Source organism: Anabrus simplex, chromosome 6 (assembly GCF_040414725.1).
Source record: "Anabrus simplex isolate iqAnaSimp1 chromosome 6, ASM4041472v1, whole genome shotgun sequence".
Taxonomy (NCBI): domain Eukaryota; kingdom Metazoa; phylum Arthropoda; class Insecta; order Orthoptera; family Tettigoniidae; genus Anabrus; species Anabrus simplex.
In genome coordinates, this window is record NC_090270.1 from 336,485,384 (window position 1) to 336,506,787 (window position 21,404).

General features: G+C 39.7%; 1 protein-coding gene across 3 annotated transcripts in view; it reads right to left on the bottom strand.

Moving 5' to 3' along the window:
• Window positions 1-21,404, bottom strand: part of SCAP (SREBP cleavage activating protein) — a 364,198-nt gene that overhangs the window by 208,425 nt on the left and 134,369 nt on the right. For all 3 annotated transcript variants that reach the window (XM_067148878.2, XM_067148879.2, XM_067148880.2), the window contains exon 3: window positions 2,323-2,476. In XM_067148878.2, coding sequence (XP_067004979.2) covers window positions 2,323-2,476 — 154 coding nt within the window. The remainder of the gene's footprint in view (window positions 1-2,322; window positions 2,477-21,404) is intronic.

Consider the following 21,404-nt stretch of genomic DNA (forward strand, 5'->3'; position numbering starts at 1 on the left):
GTAGGCTGGTGGAATCTGACATGAAGCAGGGCTCTAGATTGCAGTGTTCTCCCTTGGACCATTTTAGTGGGCGCACAGCCCTGCCATTTTTTACAGACCACCCGGCTAACATAACCCAGAAACATGCTAGTTTCATATTAATACTGGGGTCATCGCATGTTCCAAATTAAAATGTAAATACTGTAAAACTGTTCATTTAAATGATAAATCTTCATTACTGTTAATATACTGCATTAATTATATCGGAGTTTAATTGTTTACCATGACTAAAACGTGGTGTCGTGTGTGAGCAGTGTCTGGATTAGCGTGGAATTGCACGAGAGCACTCAATTCCTCATGACGTCAAAAGTGGGTGTTTGATTATGAACGAGCAGTAGAACACTAGAACATCTTGTTTGTGATAACAACACTAAATTAGTAAATGTTTACCTGTCTGATATTACTGTTAATGTGGATTTTTGAAGGGCAACATTCTGTGTCGTACGATGTCAGCATGTAAAAGATCTCTGGTAACATATTTGATGTTTACCCACCGTAATTCACTAAAACTTAGCCTTTTCGCCCAAGAGAGATTCGGTTTACACTGTCTGCCATCTAGTACGCCTAAGAGTAAAATGGAACATCGAAACTGATGTGGTGGTGGTGGTGGTGGTGGTGGTGTTGTTGTTGTTGTTGTTGATGTTGTTGTTGTTGTTGATGATGTTGTTGTTGTTGTTGTTATTATTATTAATGTCCTGAGGGGTATAAATTGAAATTTTATTTCTTCATTTTTTACGTAGTATTCCCCGCATGGCTACTCATTCCTGCCACCCGGCTGACGAAAATTTCTGGGGAGAACACTGAATTGGCTAGTTCATTTCCAGAACCTTACAGTCCACAAGCCATTCTTGCATACACCTTCCTTTATGGCAGGAAACATTATCAAGGAGACACAGTCAAGTCATCACTGAAATTATCATTTTCTGTAGGCAGAATGCAACAACTGTTTATTAACAGTCTCAACAGAAGATGTGCACAAGCCTGAGTGCGTGCCATCAGAGGTGACAAGTGTCAGATAATATGGAACACTGCCTGCGAGACCGGCACTCGAAGACATTCAAAGCAGACCGACGCTTCATTTACAGTGCTATTTAGTATTGGGTTTTAAATTTCTATAGTATTGGAGTCTTCAGCAACTACTTTATTTATCACTGTATTTTCCCTGAATTTACAGAGTTTGGAAATGTCAAGCTCTAAGGGCACTGCTAAAAATAAATAATTATTAGTTCTCCCAAAAAGTAGTGTAAAAGAATGTTACCAGAGCAGAGCCACAAAAAAAAAAAAAACACCCCACCACCACCACCACCACCACCACCACAACAACAACCATGAACCTAAACACAAATGAAGCAGAAGTAGAACTAAATCTCACTACATTAGTTTCAGACATAATGAGGAAGGTAGTTCTTTCCAAAGAAGTTCCTGTGTCAAATGGAAGTGTTTTGGCCTCGAAAGGCTACTCAGAATTGTCCAACCAAGCAGCCTTTATATGGTCGCATTATCCCACCCACTCAATGCAGTGCGCTCCATGAAAAATTAAGTATCACTTACGCTAATCCAAAATATTTTTATTTTATAAAAACAACCGCTAAATGGTTTCCCATTTAATACAGACTAAAGTGAAGCATCCATTTATTGAGTAGCAGGGGAATATAAAGCTACCCACAAATTACGGTCACCAAAGAAAAGGACACTGCAGGTATAAAATTATGGAAAGAATTGACGACTGTGACAAAAAATGTCTTAGAGTTCCATTTTCATAACAAACTTCCTACAACTGATAAAGTGTTTCTTGCCATGAATGATGATTCAGAATTGCCAGACTTTCAAAGAATTACATTTTATCATTTACTGGAAGAACCAGATTTTTAAACATGTGCCATGACAACGAGAGAGCATGCTCAAAGGTATCAAAACCTGGCTTTGAATTCTCCATGGTTCTCCAATCAACGTCAACACAGTCTGCCATTACGACCATAACAGGTAGGCTACAAAAAAATTAAAGGTCTGGAAATGAACTAGCCAATCTAGAGCCCTACAGATTTATTTAAAATTTATGATTATACCACCACAACAGGTAAATAAACAGAATTTCATATTTCTTTAAAAGTTGTACAACAATACAAAGTATTAAGACTCTGAATTTCTGCCAGCAAGTTTCACTATGAAGACAGATACCTAAACACACTGAAAGAAATACTCATGCATGTAACTAAATACATAAATCTTGACTGACAATAGTATGACATAACAGACTGCAATGTACTGTAATTTAGAACTAACCTGTTGCACATAGACCAAAGGCTGGCCACTATACCAGCGAGGGATTTGCATCTCACCAGTTTCTCGGATACTATTGTTATATCCCCGTACGGAGAGGTTGCCCAACAATTGCTGAGGCACATTTCCAGGTAATGGGAGATTCAACAAGGGATAACTGAAACAAAATCAACTGATTAATTCATTTATTAACATGAAAAAAAATCATACATTACTCGTGCAACAGCGCATTATGAACACTTCACAATGCACACAATCATTCTGATTGTCATCAGGCATAAAAACAACTAAATGATTGTTCTTAATTTATTCCTCATTATTCAAAACATAATTACAGCAAAATCCCAGTAAAATGCTCTTCAAGAGAGCACACATTAACTTGCATTAACCGGAACTGCATATTAAGCAGAAGACAATCAAATATGCACAGTATTAACAGATACAAAACATGTTCAATACAGTTTTAGCACTTTTACTGAAATTTTGCACACACATCATTGTAAATGATACATATACTGTACGCCAAGATATTATACAGTACCTACATTTCACAACACTAAACTAGTGTTGCGATATGTACTGGATATTCCAGAGATCTATGACCTGGTGTCCCAAAAATTATTTTTGGGACGTATGTCCCAGTTACCTTCAAAGAGAAAATAATCTTTTAATAATACATTTTCTATGATTTTATTTTCCTGCATTTGTAGGTCAGAAGATGGAACTCGCACAAAGAGTTCACGCAAGTGATCTTGATTTTTCAAGTCTGTTCTCTCCATTTGACCATGATAATGTTACAGTGCATCTTACTTGCTACCAGTACTGCCCTTTTCCTTCCTCACAATAATGAGAAACGCATGAGATAGAATAAAAGATGCTGTAAACTTCAATATCTTTTGTGTAAATTAATCCCCTTTTAAAGTCCCACCATAGTGTATAGAAGAGGAAACGTAAGCTCTCCACGAGTTACCATGGACCACTGCACAGATGGCACTGGTAACACTTGTGCCACACCGTGCAATTAACAGAGTCACGTACAGCACTACACTTGCTTCTATTCTACGTAATAAAACGATACATGCAACTCACATTTGAAGATAATTTCAACAGTTGGACACTTTGGAGTATTTTTCAAGATGATTTATCTGTCTTGGAAGTAGCTCCCAAGTGTGATGATTTCTCTTTAATAACATCTAAACTATCCAAACACTCAACAGCTACATCCCGCAACAAACTATTAGCACAAGACAGCTTTTCCACAATCTTTCCTACTAGCTACAGCGGATTATGAACAATTCACACTGCATACTTAAGATATGTGCTGCTCTGTGTAGACACGAAATTAATTAGTGTTCGTAAACTAGGTACCGATACATTATCAGTCGGTTTGCCATGGATTAAAGGTGGTCATAATTTACACTATGTCACTTTAAAAATATTTCACACTATCCAGCTAAATAGTACTCTAAACATTATTTGCCAAAACTCTACTCACGTAAGTCAGGTAACTGTTTTCCCAGTCCAGTATTTGAATTTCATCTTCAAGATCCACATTTTTTCTCTGATTTTATCTTCGGCTCGTAATTTTATTGCACAATTTTTGTACTCAGCTTGGTACTCACAGTTTTTGCCACAGGATAAAGCAAGTTTAGTTGGTATGTAAATGGACTGCAGCATATGTAAATGTAGAAAGTCAACAGCAGACAGATGATCGTCACAACTTAGTGATCGCAGGTTACCAAAATTGTTTTCCCACAAATATTCAGGCACTTCTAAAGTACTTTCTAAAGTAACTCTCAAGAACTCCAGTGTTCTTTGCAAAGCAAATGTATTGAGTATCTCTGAGGATATTGTGCCACTTGACTAAAGTGTCATGTGCCTGTCTGTGATCCTTCATACTGTACTTGAATAGGGCTGGATGAATTGAATGCACCAATCAGGCATTTTTAATCAATTGTGAAATTTTCTGTTGCTTCACTGTCTTCTATGCCCTCTGAATTAATACTCCAATAGAGTTCTAAACTATTAGCAACAGATCTACTGAATAGTTGAAATGCCTGCCTTACATTCATCCATTGAAAAGAATTAGGATCCATATGGACAGCAGAAATGAAGTTCCTATGCACAATGATCCAGAAGATCAGGAAGGATAAAATCAGAAATGAAAGTCAGAGAAGACTCCTTACTCCAGAAGATCCAAAAGGCAAGACTGAAGTCGTCTGGTCATGTGAAAAGAATGAGTGCCAATAGGTCTGCAAGAAAAGAGTATGAAAGAGAAATAAGAGGAAAGAGACCAGTGGGCAGACCTAGAGAAAAATGGACAGACTTAGTGAAGAAGGATGTAGAGGAGAGAGGACAGGATTGGGAGCGGATTGTGAACAAAGAATGGTTCATGAACCGAACAAAATGGAAGGGGCTCGTATACCACACCTGGAAAACTGGAGTTGGACAACGATGATGATGATGGGCAGAGGTGAGTTTATAGCAAACTTCCAATCCGTAAATTTCAGGAGATGTGCCACATTCATAAACTTTCCTGTAAAATTAATAATCAACAATATCACCATTGTATTTAACCTGTAGTTCGTCATGGAATTTTTTTCTTATACACTCACATATATCTGGTGTGTCTGAAAATGCTAGTTTTCTGCTAGAGTCAGCTGAATTGCAAACTGAAGACTTTAGATTCTTTTCGTTGCTGGATAATCTTAAACATTTCCATAACTTTTTACTCGACTGGATGCCATCTGACATGAAACCACTGATTCCTACACCCACTTGCTCCAACTGTATGACGACCTGAATGAGAAGTTTTGAAATTATGTCACCAGGGGTGCTATTCTGGCTAATATGGTTATGGGTTGGATCCAGTTGAATAGAAAGCGAACAAACATGAAAACTAGGAGCATGATTTGCCAAGTGATCCTTGCTTTCCTCTGAAGTAAATGTCCCCAAATCAATAAACCTGTTTACTTATAACAAACTAGAGTTAAAGCAAATTTCTTCACTAAGCTTTACACCATCCTTGGCATGCATGCTACTTCTTTACACTAAAAGATTGTGCTATGGCAGCAGCAGGATGATCATTTATGCCATAAAAACATTTAAGGCCCTTCACCAATTTTTTCAAATGAGCTTCAGAAGGCAAATTAAGTCATGATTTAAACAGTGCCGATAACCCTTGGGAGAATTTATTTTAAAACAAGAGAATCCCAAGGAAATATATAACTATACCTCATTTTTGTTTTACTTTTCAACTGGTATTTCTTTAACATTGTATCAAATAAAATTTTCTGCTTTTTTGCTGAGAGAGGTGAATCGTTCTGATTTTGTGAAACTGCTCTTTGATTTTATATCTGAAACTAGCTGTTACCTGCAGCTTTGCTCACATGGGTTTCTTCATTTGATCAAAGTAATCCTTACTCAGTACTGCACTAAGACATTATCTGAAAATCCCTAAAGAATAAAAACTCACTGAAAAGTTGGATTTCATTTATCCCAGAACCTCTTTGTAAACCACGTTTGTGATATTGCCTTTTGGGGCTAAAATGACCAGGCTACTGGCAGAGCTAAATACCAAATTCCAGGTTTTACATCCATAACATGCTAAGATTTTGAGATATACTGTACATGTGAAATACAGTCCTCTCAAGTCGAAAAAAAAAAGTGTTTATTTTAAAAAGAGATTTCAAATACCGTATGAGTCCTTTCTCTCCAAATAAGTACATTTTCAAAAAAAAAAAAAAAAAAAAAAAAAAAAAAACATGTTTCTTTATTTTTAAAGGAGTTTCCAAATAACAATGTTCAAGTCTGTAATATTCAGTTTTTGAGATAAAAGTATCCTCATAAACAGAATTCAACTCCTTTTCATCCAATCCCTTAAGTGGATTTTGTGAAAACGAAAATACAGGTTTCTTTATTTTTAAAGGAGATTCCAAATACCAATTCTCATGTCTGGTACATGTTAAGTTTTTGAAATATACTGTAGATATACTCATTTTAAAAATTACCCAATTTTTCAATTGTTTCACCTTCATACGTGGATTTTCCAAAAAAAATTATGTGTTTCTTATATTTAAAGGAGATTTCACATACCAATTTTCACATCTGTAACATCTACTATTTTTGAGGATTTTTCTAAGAAAATGCATTTTAGCTTTAGCAAAACGTAGTTTATTCTGTGTTCTCATGAAATTACATTTCAGATTCTTCAATCTCCTCTTTAACAAAGCAACAGTTTTCCTTACCATTTGTAAGATCAGTGCTATCACTGATATTTATGTCCCGGTTAGAGACATTTGTTTGCAGGGACTGCCTCTTCACGGGATAATTATGTTTTGAGCAGATTAGGAAATATCTGGAGGGAATGTTTCTGTCCGACTGCATGGTCAGCGTTGAGGCATTCAGTTCACAGGATCCCGAGGTTCAATTCCCGGACAACTCGGGGATCTTTAATAAGTCTGATTAATTCTTCTGGATCAGGGACTGGGTGTTAGTGTTTGTCTCAATTCGTAAGTTATGAGTTTCATTATGGTCCATATTGACAACTGATCACTATCAGAGGGTAGAGAAGGGTCCACCTATTCAATACCATGGTCTCAACACGCTCCTCTCCATATTCGACAACACACCACACTACCAACCACCACAGAATCACGCAATAGTGAATACAAAGGGTCGGAAATACAAAATGTCAAAGTCCTCAGGGGAGCTAATTTAGACTCGGACCATTACATGTCGAAGATAAAGATCAAAATCATCCCCAGAAGGAGAGACAAGGTCCTTAAACACACAAGCAAACGATATGACCCGGAGAAAATTTTAAATTCAAAAGAATACAAGAAAACAAGAAAACAAAACAAAACAAAACAAAGAAAACAAAATTGGGATCAAATAAAACAGAACTTATTATCAAAAGCTGAAAAAAATGCCCCTATAACAAAAGTCAAAAAACATGCTTGGTGGTCGGAAGAATGTGACGATCTATTGAAACAAAGGAAGGAAGAAATCTGGGTCAAAGAAAGAATTCCAGAAGAATGGAAGATGGCCCTCATCCACCCAATCCACAAGAAGGGGGATAAAATGAACCCCAACAACTATAGAGGCATATCACTTTTGGATATTACATATAAGATATTCTCAAAGGCCTTACTTAATAGGACAGAACCACAGTTAGATCATCAGCTGGGTGAATATCAAGCAGGATTCAGAAAGGGGAGATCCTGAACCTTAAAAATCTCATGGCATACCAGAAATCTAGGGCAAAAACATATGTCATCACCTTTATTGACTTCCAAAAGGCGTATGACTCACTAGACTGGGAAAGTCTCCTTTCTTTACTCAAAGAATTAGGTCTAGACAACAAAACAACAAACCTCATCAGGGAAACTCTCACCAATACATTTTCCAAAGTCAAATTTATGGGAGAATTGTCGGCTCCTTTTGAGATCAAAACTGGTGTCCGACAGGGTGACGGACTGTCCCCCATACTGTTCAATTGTGCCTTGGAGAAGGTAGTCAGAGAATGGGATAAGACAACTAGTGGTGGAATTCGATTGGGATCTGTAAACAAGGGTATCAAGATCAAATGTTTAGCTTTCGCAGACGACATGGCCTTACTAGCTGAGACGTGGGAGGAAGCCAAGGAGCAGTCCTTCGAACTGCTGAAGCAAGCAGAGAAGATAGGTCTCAAAATCACCTTTGGAAAGACCAAAATAATAACCAACATTAAGAATCCTACAAAATATTTTTCGTCACAGATTTCAAATACCTTGGTGAATGGATCAGTTGGAATGGTCTTGAGAAGAAAGCAATGGAATCTCGGCGAACCAAAATAGAAACAGCTTTCCAGCTTACGAAAGACACCTATAACAAAAAATCCCTTTCGTGGAATTCCAAGATCAGACATTATAACACAGTAGTCAAGCCTGAAGCCCTGTATGCTGCAGAAACTCTATCTATAACTATGCATGGTCCAATGGAAAAGTTAGAGATAAAGGAAAGGAAAATACTACGAAAAATTCTATGCCCCAAATTCCATAATAACGAACTTTCACACATCAGCAATGAAACTCTGTATAGGAAATCAGAAAGGATTTCCGACACAATAAGGAAAAGGAGAATTGACTTCTATGGCCACATCCTAAGAATGGATCCAAAAAGGATAACTAAAAGAATCTTCGACTATTTCCGTAATAAGAAAAGCAAGCCGAACTGGTTTAAGGAAACTGAGAAGGACCTACGAGAATTCCAAATTACAGAAGAGATGCTTGTAGATGGATCTGCAAAGAAAATAACCAAAGATAAAATCAGGTTTCAGGACAGGGTGAAGCCCAAGCGACTATACAGAATTTCTGAAGAAGAGAGGAAGGCAAGATCTGAAAGAATGAAAAAGTACTGGGAGGACAGGAAAACACGACTCACTAACCATTGATAAATCTATCGTACCCCAAAGAGGGTGAAATGGACAAGAAGAAGAAGAGTAGTAGTAGTAGTAGTAGTAGTAGTAGTAGTAGTAGTAGTAGTAGTAGTAGTAGTAGTAGTATTTGTTTCTATGTCCCACTAACTACCTTTATGATTTTTGGAGACGCCGAGGTGCCGGAATTTTGTCCTGCAGGAATTCTTTTACCTGCCAGTAAATCCACTGACATGAGGCTGACGCATTTCAGCACCTACAAATACCACCGGACTGGGCCAGGATTGAGCCTGCAAAGCTGGGCTCAGAAAGCCAGCGCTCAACCATCTGAGCTACTAATAATAATAATAATAATGTTATTTGTTTTATGTCCCACTAACTGCTTTTACGGTCTTCAGAGACGCCGAGGTGCCGGAATTTAGTCCCGCAGGAGTTCTTTTAAGTGCCAGTAAATCTACCGACACGAGGCTGTCGTATTTGAGCACCTTCAAATACCACCAGACTGAGCCAGGATCGAACCTGCCAAGTTGGGGTTAGAAGGCCAGTGCCTTAACCGTCTGAGCCACTCAGCCCGGCATCTGAGCTACTCAATCCAACACTTTTAGTGAAGAATCAGATGAAATTTCTATCATTTCTTCCTCTTCTAAAGTACTGAAGTCCGAAGGAGCATCACTAGTAAAAGGATTTTGAACCCACTGATACTTGTCACAGTTTTCAATACACTACATTTCAAAATAAGCACCGAACTGAGATAAGTGTCCTTCAATTATGGATACATCTGCAGTAAAGTCTATTTCATTTTCTCCTCCATTTATTTTCCTCTTCCGAAGCAGCAGCTTCAGTTTGAAGGCTGAAGCTTTGTCAATAAACTAAATCTAATGGGTTGTTCTTCCGTGCAGAGACTTATTCAATGAGTTCAACTTTGCAGAAATGTCACTTAAACATGCTAATTTCAACAGAAAGTCGGTATCCAGAAAGCACTTAGTACTGAAATGGCTTTCTTCTTCTAGATAATAATAGATTTCCCGCCTCAATTCAAAAATGTACAATAATACTGTACATTTCCTTTGAAAGGCCATCAAGTGCTGCTATAAAGTCAGAGGGATGCATGCCCAGTCCCCATATCTCGGCACATTTTACTTGTAGGCGATTCCATCATTTAATATATCATAATGTGAACCAACTATTAATGGAAGGTTGAAATCGCCTACAAGTATGATATCCTGGCTTTAAAGTTTTTCAACAGTTTCAAATAAATTATGTTTCAGGATCACACACAGGTGGAAAGTATACAGATACAAGGTAATACACTATGTACGATGATGTAACACTATTTTAACACATACTGTCTCAATATCTTTAAATTTTAAATCTCGGTGTTATGATAATCTACTGATCGACAGCAATAAGTACCCCTCCTCCCCTCTGGGTACCCATTATATCTCTACGATACACATTATACCTGTTTTTTAAGAGTTCACTATTGCTGATCTCGCTACTTAACCATGTCTTGGAAATTAACAATACATCATGTTCTGATTCGGTACTATTTACTTAAAATTCATTTAGTTTGGTATTGAGTCCTCTCACATTCTGATAATTAGAAATTGTATTAGAATCCGTTATGAATCTGAAAGACATGTCATTTTAGTTTTACACTGACGTATTCAAGTGTTTTTAGATTGTACATGTACTGGTCCTCTTCCTGCTTAGAAGCTTTATTTGCCTTAAGGATCCACCCATAAATGCACGTAGTTCTTCTCATTCTTCAATCTGTGCACATGCCTGAGAATCTTCTTACGATAAGGAGTTAAGTTATGGTTTTTTTATTCCATTACTTGGAAAGCCAAGCTGGGATGCGTTCAGATTCCTCTTCAGTTTTTACGTCTCCGAATAAGGTTTTCTTAATCTGCTCTCTGCACAAACTTCACAATGATTCCTGCTGATGACTGGGTTGTTTCTTTGATCTATGGCAGGTGTCGATCATTTCGTTGTTCACTTCAACGTCCAATGCTCGACCTAACACCTTCACTACTTCCAGCGTGTCTTATGTTTTCGTTTCAGGAATTCCATGAATTTCGATGGGATTACTTCTACCATACTGGTCTAAATTGTCAAACTGCACTGTCACATCGTTAAGCTGCGTTTTAAGCTGAAGGTTCTCCTCTTTCCGTTTGTCAATGTTTTCCAAGCACAGCGCTATTTCTTTTGACTGTAGCTTAATTAGCTCCGCGGCAGTGTAAAGTTTCTTGTGAATTAATTCTAAACTCTTGCCCGGTTCCTGTTCAGTTTCCATGTTCTTTATTTTCACATTCTCTAGTTCAGTCTTTACACTTTCCATTTCTGTTTTAACTTTCGCTACTTCATTCTGCAACTCGGTTAGTAGTTGGTAGATATCACTAACAGATGGAGCATATGCTTTATCACCACTGCCTTCAACCTGACATATCTTGCACTTCCACAACCGCCTTCCCCCCCGCCCACCGCTGATTCTATTATATATACGTCCTGTTCTGTTAAATCAGCACATTTACGTAGGTGGCACCACCCTGACATGCTCTGCATTTAATTTTCTGTGAACTGTTCTATTTGTCAACAGTTTTACAGCATTTTACACAAGAATTCATAGCAGAAAAGTTGTGAAACATTGAATCGATAGTTCGACAGCAATAGTGCTCCTTTAGTTTGAAACTGTCTGTTGGTAAACTATTTGTTTGTATCTAACCTACACACTTCGTACTCACTTTCTTTGAAATTTTACAGTACCGGTACATTCAGAGTTTCGATGCACAAGTATTTATCAATCTGATAGTAGAATGCTAATTGTTAGATGAACATACCTTTGTAGCTGCATACACAAGGTATAACACACTGAAATTACACAATTTGAGGGAGGTTCACCACCACACAACTACCTACCACCACGCTCGTTTGTATGTTTAGCGTGGTCAGGTGGATGGTTATCATCATAATGTACACGCTATGGACAGAACCACGTGGAAGTACACTTCCCTCCTACAGCAATCCACAGCAACAAGAATGGTAGCCCCTGGCTCATGCCTCTATTGACACTGCCGAAGCATCCTGGAGAATTGAGTTTAACTTGTAGAGGAGCTAGATGTAGTCTCTCATGAGCCTCATGTTAGGAAAATTCTCCATCTTAAGTAAATTTCAGGCAGTTATTGTCTACCCTAGCATAGTTTCATTGATTGAATGCTGATGCCATGCCATCTGGTATCTTCGTCGTTACCTTCACATTACTAAAATATCGATGGGACGTGTTATTCAACAACAACAAAAAAGCATCTCACTGCATTCTGTTGTGTGTATGTTTTCAATTTGAGGATTGATATCTGTATATGTTTGATGTCACTGAAGCGACAGTTTTGTTTGAGAACAAGTCTCAGGCAGACCCCAAGCATACCAAGGAATAATAAAACTTCTTTCTGCGGCGCCTGTGACCGAGAAGTTAGAGACGATCAAATATCGATCCAGTGTGACGGCGTGTGCAACAGATGGCAGCACAAGGACTGTGCCGGATTGACAACGGGAGAATTCGAGATTTTAAAGCGGAAAAACTGCAAACTCCTTTGGCTATGTGAGAAATGTAAATTAGTACTCACCTTGCCACAGGGAAGGGAAACTCATGAAGAAATAAAGGAAGCTATCTCAGAAAATAAGAAGTCATGTGAGGAGCTGAAGAAAAAGATCGACGAGATGGGTAACATGCTCATGACTAAAATGACTCTCGTCCTAGAAGCACAACTCCAACAAGTGGACTATCTCGAAAGCAACAGGAAACTACTAAATTATGCCAGAGCAGTCTCTCAAACTCCAACTTCAACAACAAGCGAAGACACAACGAACACACATTCAACAGCCATTCAGAATCCCATACAAATTAAGGAATATGAAAGAACTGAAACACATAGGAACCCAATACAAATTAAGGAATCTGAAAGGACCGAAACACCTAAAGACAAACACCAAAGAGAAGGAACTAGACAGCGAAAAGATGGACCAGTCATCAGAGGGACCAGAACCGATGAGGACTTCGATTTAAAATCAGGACAAGCATGGCTGTATGTAGGAAGCATTCACCACAGCGCGGAAGAAGAAACCCTCGTAAACTTTTTGAGGAAAAATGGGATAACTAGCGACATTCAATGTGAAATGCTGGAAACAAAAGGGATAAATAAGTCGTTTAAACTTGGTCTCTCCTCCGGGGAACTCGACAAAGTAAAATCACCAGGTTTCTGGCCAAAAGGAGTAATAGTCAGAAGGTTCAATTTTCGCCGAGAAAGGCGAGTTGGGGTCGAACTTTGACATGTCGGTCAGTGCAGAAGATGAATCAGCAAAGACTAAGGACACGAACTTTCTTGAAATAAACGTCATGCTATGGAACGTAGAAGGCTTACGGAAACTAATCGAAACAACACCTGATGACCTATGGAACGGACTAGATGTAATAATTACCACAGAAACAATGATCACAGAAAATCTAGACATACCTCACTACTACAGCAAACATGCACTAGCAATCCAAAAGAGCCGGGGAAGACCAGAAGGAGGCGTATCCTGCTTCTATAATGATAAAATAGGAGTCATCAAAGAAATCAATATTGAAGAAAATACAATTGTTGTGAAAACAGCCTACATATCTTTCGTAGGAATTTATATCAGCCCTGCAAAAACTATGGATGACGCGATGGAACAAGTCATTAGGGCAATAACATATGTAGCAAAGGAAGAAAATGTTATAATTACCGGCGACCTGAACTGCAGGCTCGACAAACCGAACAGCAAGACGGATCTCTTCTTGGAAATCTTAGCAGCTGAAGGATACACTCTGATCAATAAAAAAGAGGAAGTTACATACATTGCACCGAATGGAACTAGCACTATCGACCTCATCTTCTTCCAAGGCAGAGGGATCACCTTTATAGATCACCAAATAGCAAAGCGACAAAACATCGCAGTACTCAAGAAACATTTACCAATCTATGCGACTTTCAGAGTAAGAAAGAACTGCCAAGACAAAGTAAAACTGACACAAACAGGATCAAGGAAACTAGACATCGATAATCTACAGGCAAACCAAACAAAGGTAGAATTAGCATCACAGCTCGTTGAAGCAGACCAAACAGATTCTGCTCTAGAAATTATCAACCACTACATTAAAAACGCCATGATACCCAAAACAGAACGGACCTCAAAAATTTGGTTTGATCATGAGTGTTATGAAGAACGAAGGAAAACACTTCAACTACTGCGCCAAGCCAGACAACAATCGAATAAATCAAACCTTCAAATGTACGCTCGTCAAAGAAAACTCTATAAGCATCTGTTAGCTCTCAAGAAATCAGCATATATGGAAGATCATGCAAAGATACAAGCTAAGGAAGCTCTTAAAGACCCCTACATAGCCTTGAAGAAAAGAGTACATCATCAGTCTAATCATATATCCATTGAATCTTGGAAAACCCACTTCTCAACAATTCTCAACAAAGGAAACAGAACCCGGGCTCTCGACATCAGAAAACAGAACAATACAACAATATCTGCAATAACCCTTACAGAAGTAAAAGAGATAGTATTTTCCATGAAAAAGCGGAAGGCTGCAGGGCCAGACGGGATATATACTGAAAATCTACAAGACTCCCTGGAAATACTAGGTCCCGTATGGACAAAACTCTTCAATAGAAGTCTTGAAAGCGGAGTTATTCCAGATAGCTGGAGGCAATCACGAATGAAAATCCTCTATAAAGGAAAAGGAGAAGCCAATGATGAAAACTCATACAGAGGAATAGCGTTAGAGAACAACTCCTTCAAGATTTACACAAGAATTCTCGCCCGGCGACTTGAGAGGGAAATTGAAATCCACATTCCGGAGGAGCAATTTGGATTCAGGAAAGGGAGAGGGACCCTGCACGCAATTGCAAATCTACTAAACGACATACATGAGGCACTAAGGCACAGAGGAGGAAAATTTCACGTTGTCTTCATTGATTATACGAAAGCCTTCGATTTCCTGAACAGAGCCAAGTTAATAAAGAAGCTAGAACATATGATTGGACAAAACAACCCTCTGGTCACTGCAATAAATAATTTGCTAGCATTCAACTTCGTTGAAATCGAAGACGGTGTATCAACCTCGTCCCCCATCACACAAACCAATGGGGTCCTCCAGGGTGATCCATTAAGCCCAATCTTATTCAATATCGCCACAGCAGATGTAACGAAGATAATACAGAATTCTCCAGTCGTGCTATACGCCTATGCTGATGATATGATACTAGGCTCAAGAAACAGGGAGGTCCTCCAGGAAGCAATGGACAAGTTACAGATCTGGGCCGACGAAAATGACCTACAATTAAATAAAGACAAAACCGTTTACATGACATTTCGAAAAGGAGGAAGAGTTGCGGCACAAGACACAATCACGTTTTCAGGACAGACCTTGAAAAGAGTAGGTAATTTCCGATACCTCGGCATCACTCTTCAATCTAATGGTACCTCTTACAGAATACACATAAGAGAAAGAACGGCAGCAGCCATACGAGGGATCTACGACATTGAAAACCCCACCATGATCTCACTAGAAACAGCAATGCTTCTCTTCCGCAGCAAAATTCTCCCTACTCTCACCTATGGTATTCAACTCATTTGGGACCACCTTACTAAGACCGACATAGAAACCCTGGAAAGAGTAAAAGCCAGATACCTGAAAAGAATACTGGGGATAGCAAAAACAGCGCCGTCAAGACTAGCGTATATGCTTGCAAAAGAACGCTTTTTCATAGAGGATATGAGGTACATCCTGCAGCTACCATCTACACCACAAGCAGAAGCAGTCCTTAGGAAAAGAAAGGAAAAACAAGAAGAAATATGGCCGGAATTTTTCACGACAGAAGCCATGCTAGACCGAAGATGGACTGGACCAAACCAGGTTTTGCGTAGTGCCATTACTAGACTAGCCGTACATGGATTTCACCATAAATTGTGCATGAAAACATACTTCCATGACCCAGATGAAGGCTGCTTATGCAAACTATGCAACAAAGTGTGTGAGCGTTACCATTTTACAGTTTGTACACAGAGACACAAGACTCTAAAGGAATACAGCAAAGAATAGTGTATTTTTGTATCTATTTGTTCAATGTATACTAATTTTATGCACGTTTGTGCGCTCTTTTCTTAATAATAATAATCTCACTGCATTCTGTTTGCACACCGTGTGAAAAGATTACTTTGTGAGAATACTGATGAGAAACAAGATTTCAGGTAATATGTTGCACTTCATTTTTAATTTTCTTCAGGGGCAAAGTTTTTTTACAGTACTCGATCTTAACCAGGCCTACTACCAAATTCCTCTATCTAAGCGGTCAATACCACTCGCTGCTTTCATTACTCACTGGAATCTGTATGAATTTCTCCGTCTTCCTTTTGGTTTGAACTCAGGTGCAGGAGTTCTCACACGTTTACTTGATTCTATCCTGTCTGATATTAAATTTAAATGCATTTTTAACTACCTTGATGATCTCATCATCTATTCGGAAACCTTTCAAGAACATGTGACCCATGTACGGCAAGTTCTTGAATGCCTGAGGAAAGCTGGACTCACCGTTAAGCTATCTAAGGTAGCCTTCGCCCAACCAAGTATGTCCTTTCTTTGACATGTTGTGTCTTCAAATGGAGTTTTCATTGATCAGTCTAGGACACAGGTCATTCGTGAGTTTCAGCCTCCTAAAGATGTCAAGGGCATTGCCCATTTTGTGGGTATGGTTAACTTTTTCCGAAAATTTATTCCTAATTTTGCTGAGATAGCTGCTCCTCTCAATTATTTAAGGCGGAAAGATGTGAAGTTCTTCTGGGGTCCTCCCAACAAGAAGCTTTTGAGAAATTGAAGGTCGCTCTGTCGAACGCTCCTGTTTTGGCCATACTTGATTTTTCTAAACGTTTTATTGTTCAGACAGATGCTTCTGGGAAGGCTATCGCTGGTACTATTGCAAGAGTACAAGGCTGGTCGCAGACCTGTTGCATATGTATCCAGAATCCTAACTGATCTTCAGAGCAAATACTCTATGAGTTGGAATGCCTTGCTGTCCTGTTCGCTCTCGAAATTTGATCTTGAGATGGATAACCAGGCTCTCTCGTGGGTGTTGAACCGACCCAAAAGAACTGGAAGGATTACTCAATGGGCACTTAGGATTTCTGCATTTAATTTTCAGGTTAAACATATCAGAGGTACAGAGAATGTCATCGCCGATAGTCTAAGCAGCATGTTTGATGGGGAACCTTGTCCTCATATAAAATCTAATGTTGAAAATTTTGATGAAAATAATGTTGTTGGAGTTAGTGCCATCCTTTCAGATCTACTACTTTACCATGAATTCGAAGATCATCAGAAATCTGACCCTGAATTAAGCGAGATCTGACTGTTACAGAGTAACGCACTTTAAGACCTCCCCATGAGAACCTATTTTGAACTGGCAATATTGCCGTAGAAAATCTGAATCATTCAATATGACTAAGTGTATGGTTTCCCTCGTACTACTAAGTGCTTTTGAGATACTCATCGAACATTAATTATATTTCTTACTGTGGACTGATGGCAACCTCTTTGGGTTCTCGCATTTTAGTATTGTGCGGACTGTTTCATTTCTCTTCTAATAAGTGCTGCAATCTTCCGCTAGTTACCCACAATAAGACGACTGTTACAGAGTAACGCACTTTAAAACCTCCCCTGAAAACCTATTTTGAACTGGCAATATTGCCGTAGAAAATCTTAATCATTCAATATGACTAAGTGTATGGTTTCCCTCGTACTACTAAGTGCTTTTGAGATACTCATCGAACCTTAATTATATTTCTTATTGTGGACTGATGGCAACCTCTTTGGATTCTCGCATTTTAGTATTGTGCGGACTGTTTCATTTCTCTTCTAGTAAGTGCTGCAATCTTCCGCTAGTTACCCACAATAAGTTGCCCCTCCCCGACCGCTCTTCTACCAATAGGAGCACGGCTACTACCTGAAGGAGCAAACCTTGCCATTTTGACTGTGGAACAGTGTGCGTGTGGAAGTCATGGCGTGCGGTTGTGTTAATTGGACTCTCAAGATGTTGGCGTCATGTTGGAGTACAGACCCTGGCTGAGGGTCTTGAGATATGAGTTTTAAACCCGTATTACTTTGACTTCTGTGTCGTCCAATTAGTAAATGTTTTAATTGATTCTGACCTGGGAAACCAAACTCACCTGTAAGTATTTGAGGATCTGGCTCATCATGGCTGGGCGTCAGCTTCACCCAAGTAAGTGGCTTCATCATTTGGCAAGTTATATCCTGTGATTATGAAACTACAAGAAAATTCGTGTGATCCGTGTCTTGAAATTAACTCTTTCAAGGTGGAAGTTTGTGAAAGCAATTATTTTTGGAAATTACAAAGCGGATGGTCATGTGGCTAATTCAAGTAAAATATCAAATTTATAGGCATGTAAAGACTACAAAAATAAGGAAATTTTATTTAATTAACCATCATTTTCATCCGTTAATGAGCTTTAATTGATCATGTAAATTCAAAATGTGTCGTGGCACTCAGTGGCCTTTATACTACGTGAGGTTCTGCAGAAGCATATAATTCTAAGTTTCCTTTTTTGGTTATTTTAAAACATGCTTCTTCTATTTTCTGGTATTTTATACTTTGGTCTATATTCCAACATGACGCCAACATCTTGAGAGTCCACTTAACACTATACAACACACGATGACTGTTCGTCGCTTCGACTCCAATGACAGTCTGGTACTGCACACAATCACATGAAGTGAACAACAGTCAGCAACAGCTCAACAGTATCCAACAGCAGGACGATACTCACAACAGCGAATATTAACCCACATCCAATTATCCTTACACACATGATAACTGCTTCAAATGCTGATTCACGGTGGTCCTCAATTCACAGAAGCACACACACAGTACTCTAAGGCAGTACAGTTTTCTGTCCCGTACGCCGTCTCCCATGCAGCTACTCACTGGACACTCCAACACCACAACAACAGCTCCTGGTTCAAACGTCGGTGGGACACTAGCGACAGCTAACACCTCTGTCGCCCTCAGTCCAGTCACTGAACCCCAACTCACTGAGTGTCACACTGGCTCCACCTCGGAGCCCAACTGTCGCTCACTGACTCCCACACAGAGTCCAACACTGACTGACTTTCCGGGGCTCGTCTCCCTTTTTATAGCTCGCGTAATTTGATCGAGGAAATTTTATGATGTCACTGTAGGCAGAACATTCCCGGTGAATCTCAAAGAAACTCACAGGTAAGTCAGCCACCGTGAACAATACACGGGAAGCCCGGCCCCATCCCACAGATGATTAGATGTTGATTCCCATAGGGAATCTGAAATATTTGTTCCGAATGAGTAAATTTATATTGGTATTACCCATCCCACAGGCCGACTGGGAGATTCCAGGTCGTATGAGTCACCAGCCCCTTCCTGGAAATACCTAATGGAGCTACCACACGGCTGACACGACACACTGCCCCCCTTCGAGAGCTGATCATCCCAATCAGTAACCTTCTCGGCTGTTCTTCAGTATGGTGCCCGTCGGTCTAGATGTACCACCTTCATCTTGCACCTTGGCCTGCATCGTACTCGGTAGCTGGTGTCATTTATTCCTCTCAGAACGTGGCAAGGGTGTTTCCATGTCCTCTGGAGCTTGAAAGACAAGCCTTCCTTCCTTATGAGGTTATGTAGCCAAACTAGGCCGTTCTCATAATTTCCAATGGTGTCCCCTCGTCAGTCGCACCACGCCTTCACTTGATCGCTCTCTGTGTGTGTACTCTCCCGGACAGCGGCGTGTACATCCTCTGGTCTCCTTGTCAGATCGAAGCAGTACCTATCGGTGGGAGCAGGATGGTCCTCATGTAGGCTGGACCCCAAATCCACCAGAAGTCGCAGCTCTCGTTCAGACTGCATCCTCGCTGGAGAAGATCCCATGGCCTCGTGCACTATGGACCGGTAAATCAGGGGGACCGGAGGAAGGTGACGATCCCCGTCTCTCTGTATTTCTATCCAGGCGTCACGGCTCCAGTTCCTTTGAACCCCACGGTGATCACTTGGCAGGAAACTTCGTGCTCAGCCTCCATCCTGGAACAAAACTCGGAGTCTTCTGGACAAGGTCTATGGGACAGGACGTCGACCCGGTACAGTACACAATCACATGAAGTGAACAACAATCAGCAACAGCTCGAGAGTATCCAACAGCAGGACACTACTCACAACAGCGAATATTAACCCACGTCCAATTTTCCTCACACTCACGATAACTGCTTCAATTCCTGACTCACAGCGGTCCTCAATCCACAGAAGTAGGCTACACACACACAGTACTCTAAGGCAGTACACAGTCTTCTGTCCCGTATGCCGTCTTCCATGCAGCTACTCACTGGACACTCCGACATCACAACAGCTGCTCCTGGTTCAGACCTCGGTGGGACACTAGCGACAGCCAACACCTCTGTCGCCCTCAGCCCAGTCACTGAACCCCAACTCACTGAGTGTCACACTGACTCCACCTCGTAGCCCAACTGTCGTTCACGGACTCCCACACAGAGTCCAACACTGACTGACTCTCCGGGGTTCGTCTCCCTTTTTATGGCTCGCGTAATTTAATAGAGAAATTTCACGATGTCACTGGAGGCAGAACATTCCCGTTGAATCTCAAAGAAACTCACAGGTAAGCCGGCTGCCGAGAACAATACACGGGAAGGCCGGCCCCACCCCACAGGCTGGCTGGGAGATTCCAGGTCGTTTGAGTCACCAGCCCCTTCCTGGAAATACCTAAAGGGGCTACCACAGGGCTGATACGTAACAATACCTTCACACACAGTGGAATCCAAGGCAATGAGTCTGCTGATCACGTAGCAAAAGAGGCTATGAGTCATTCACTGATTGACCCAACAATACCTATACTACATAGCGACATAATCATATTATATGCTAAAAAAAAATTATGACAACAATGGAAGATGGATTGGCTAGTCACTTCAGAAAGCAAACTTCATGAAATAACATCTAGTTCCATAACACAGTACCCAGTTAAACCTTTGCAGGCAAGATCAGGTTCTAATATAATGACTGACAATAGGACATTGAAAGCTAACCCACAATTATCTTCTACGAAAAGAGCAACATCCTAACTGCAATGTAAGCAACTCTCCATTGAAAATCAAGCATATAATCACTGAATGTCAACTGTGCAATCAACGGTGAAAGAACCACAGTATTTCAAATGAACTCCAAAAGGCACAGACTATACCTCCAAATTATTCAATAATTCTTTTGTTTATGTAAAATTGTAAATTGTTTTGATATTTTCACATTTAATGTAAGTCGTGATATGACCATTGAGCTAAAGCGACTATAAACATTTTAAATTTAAAAAGAAAATATATATAATGATCTTCATTAAAAGTGGGGTTTTTTTGTTGTTGTTGTTGTTGTTTTTGGGTTTTTTTTTTTTTTTTTTTTTTTCGTATAATAATATTGATCCAAGATTCATAATTCTGAAGACTCGGTACAATACTTTTATAATCTGTGGTTGGCAACCTTGAGCCCAGGCCAAACAGCAAGTGAGCTATACAAATGAAAAGGGCAAAATATTT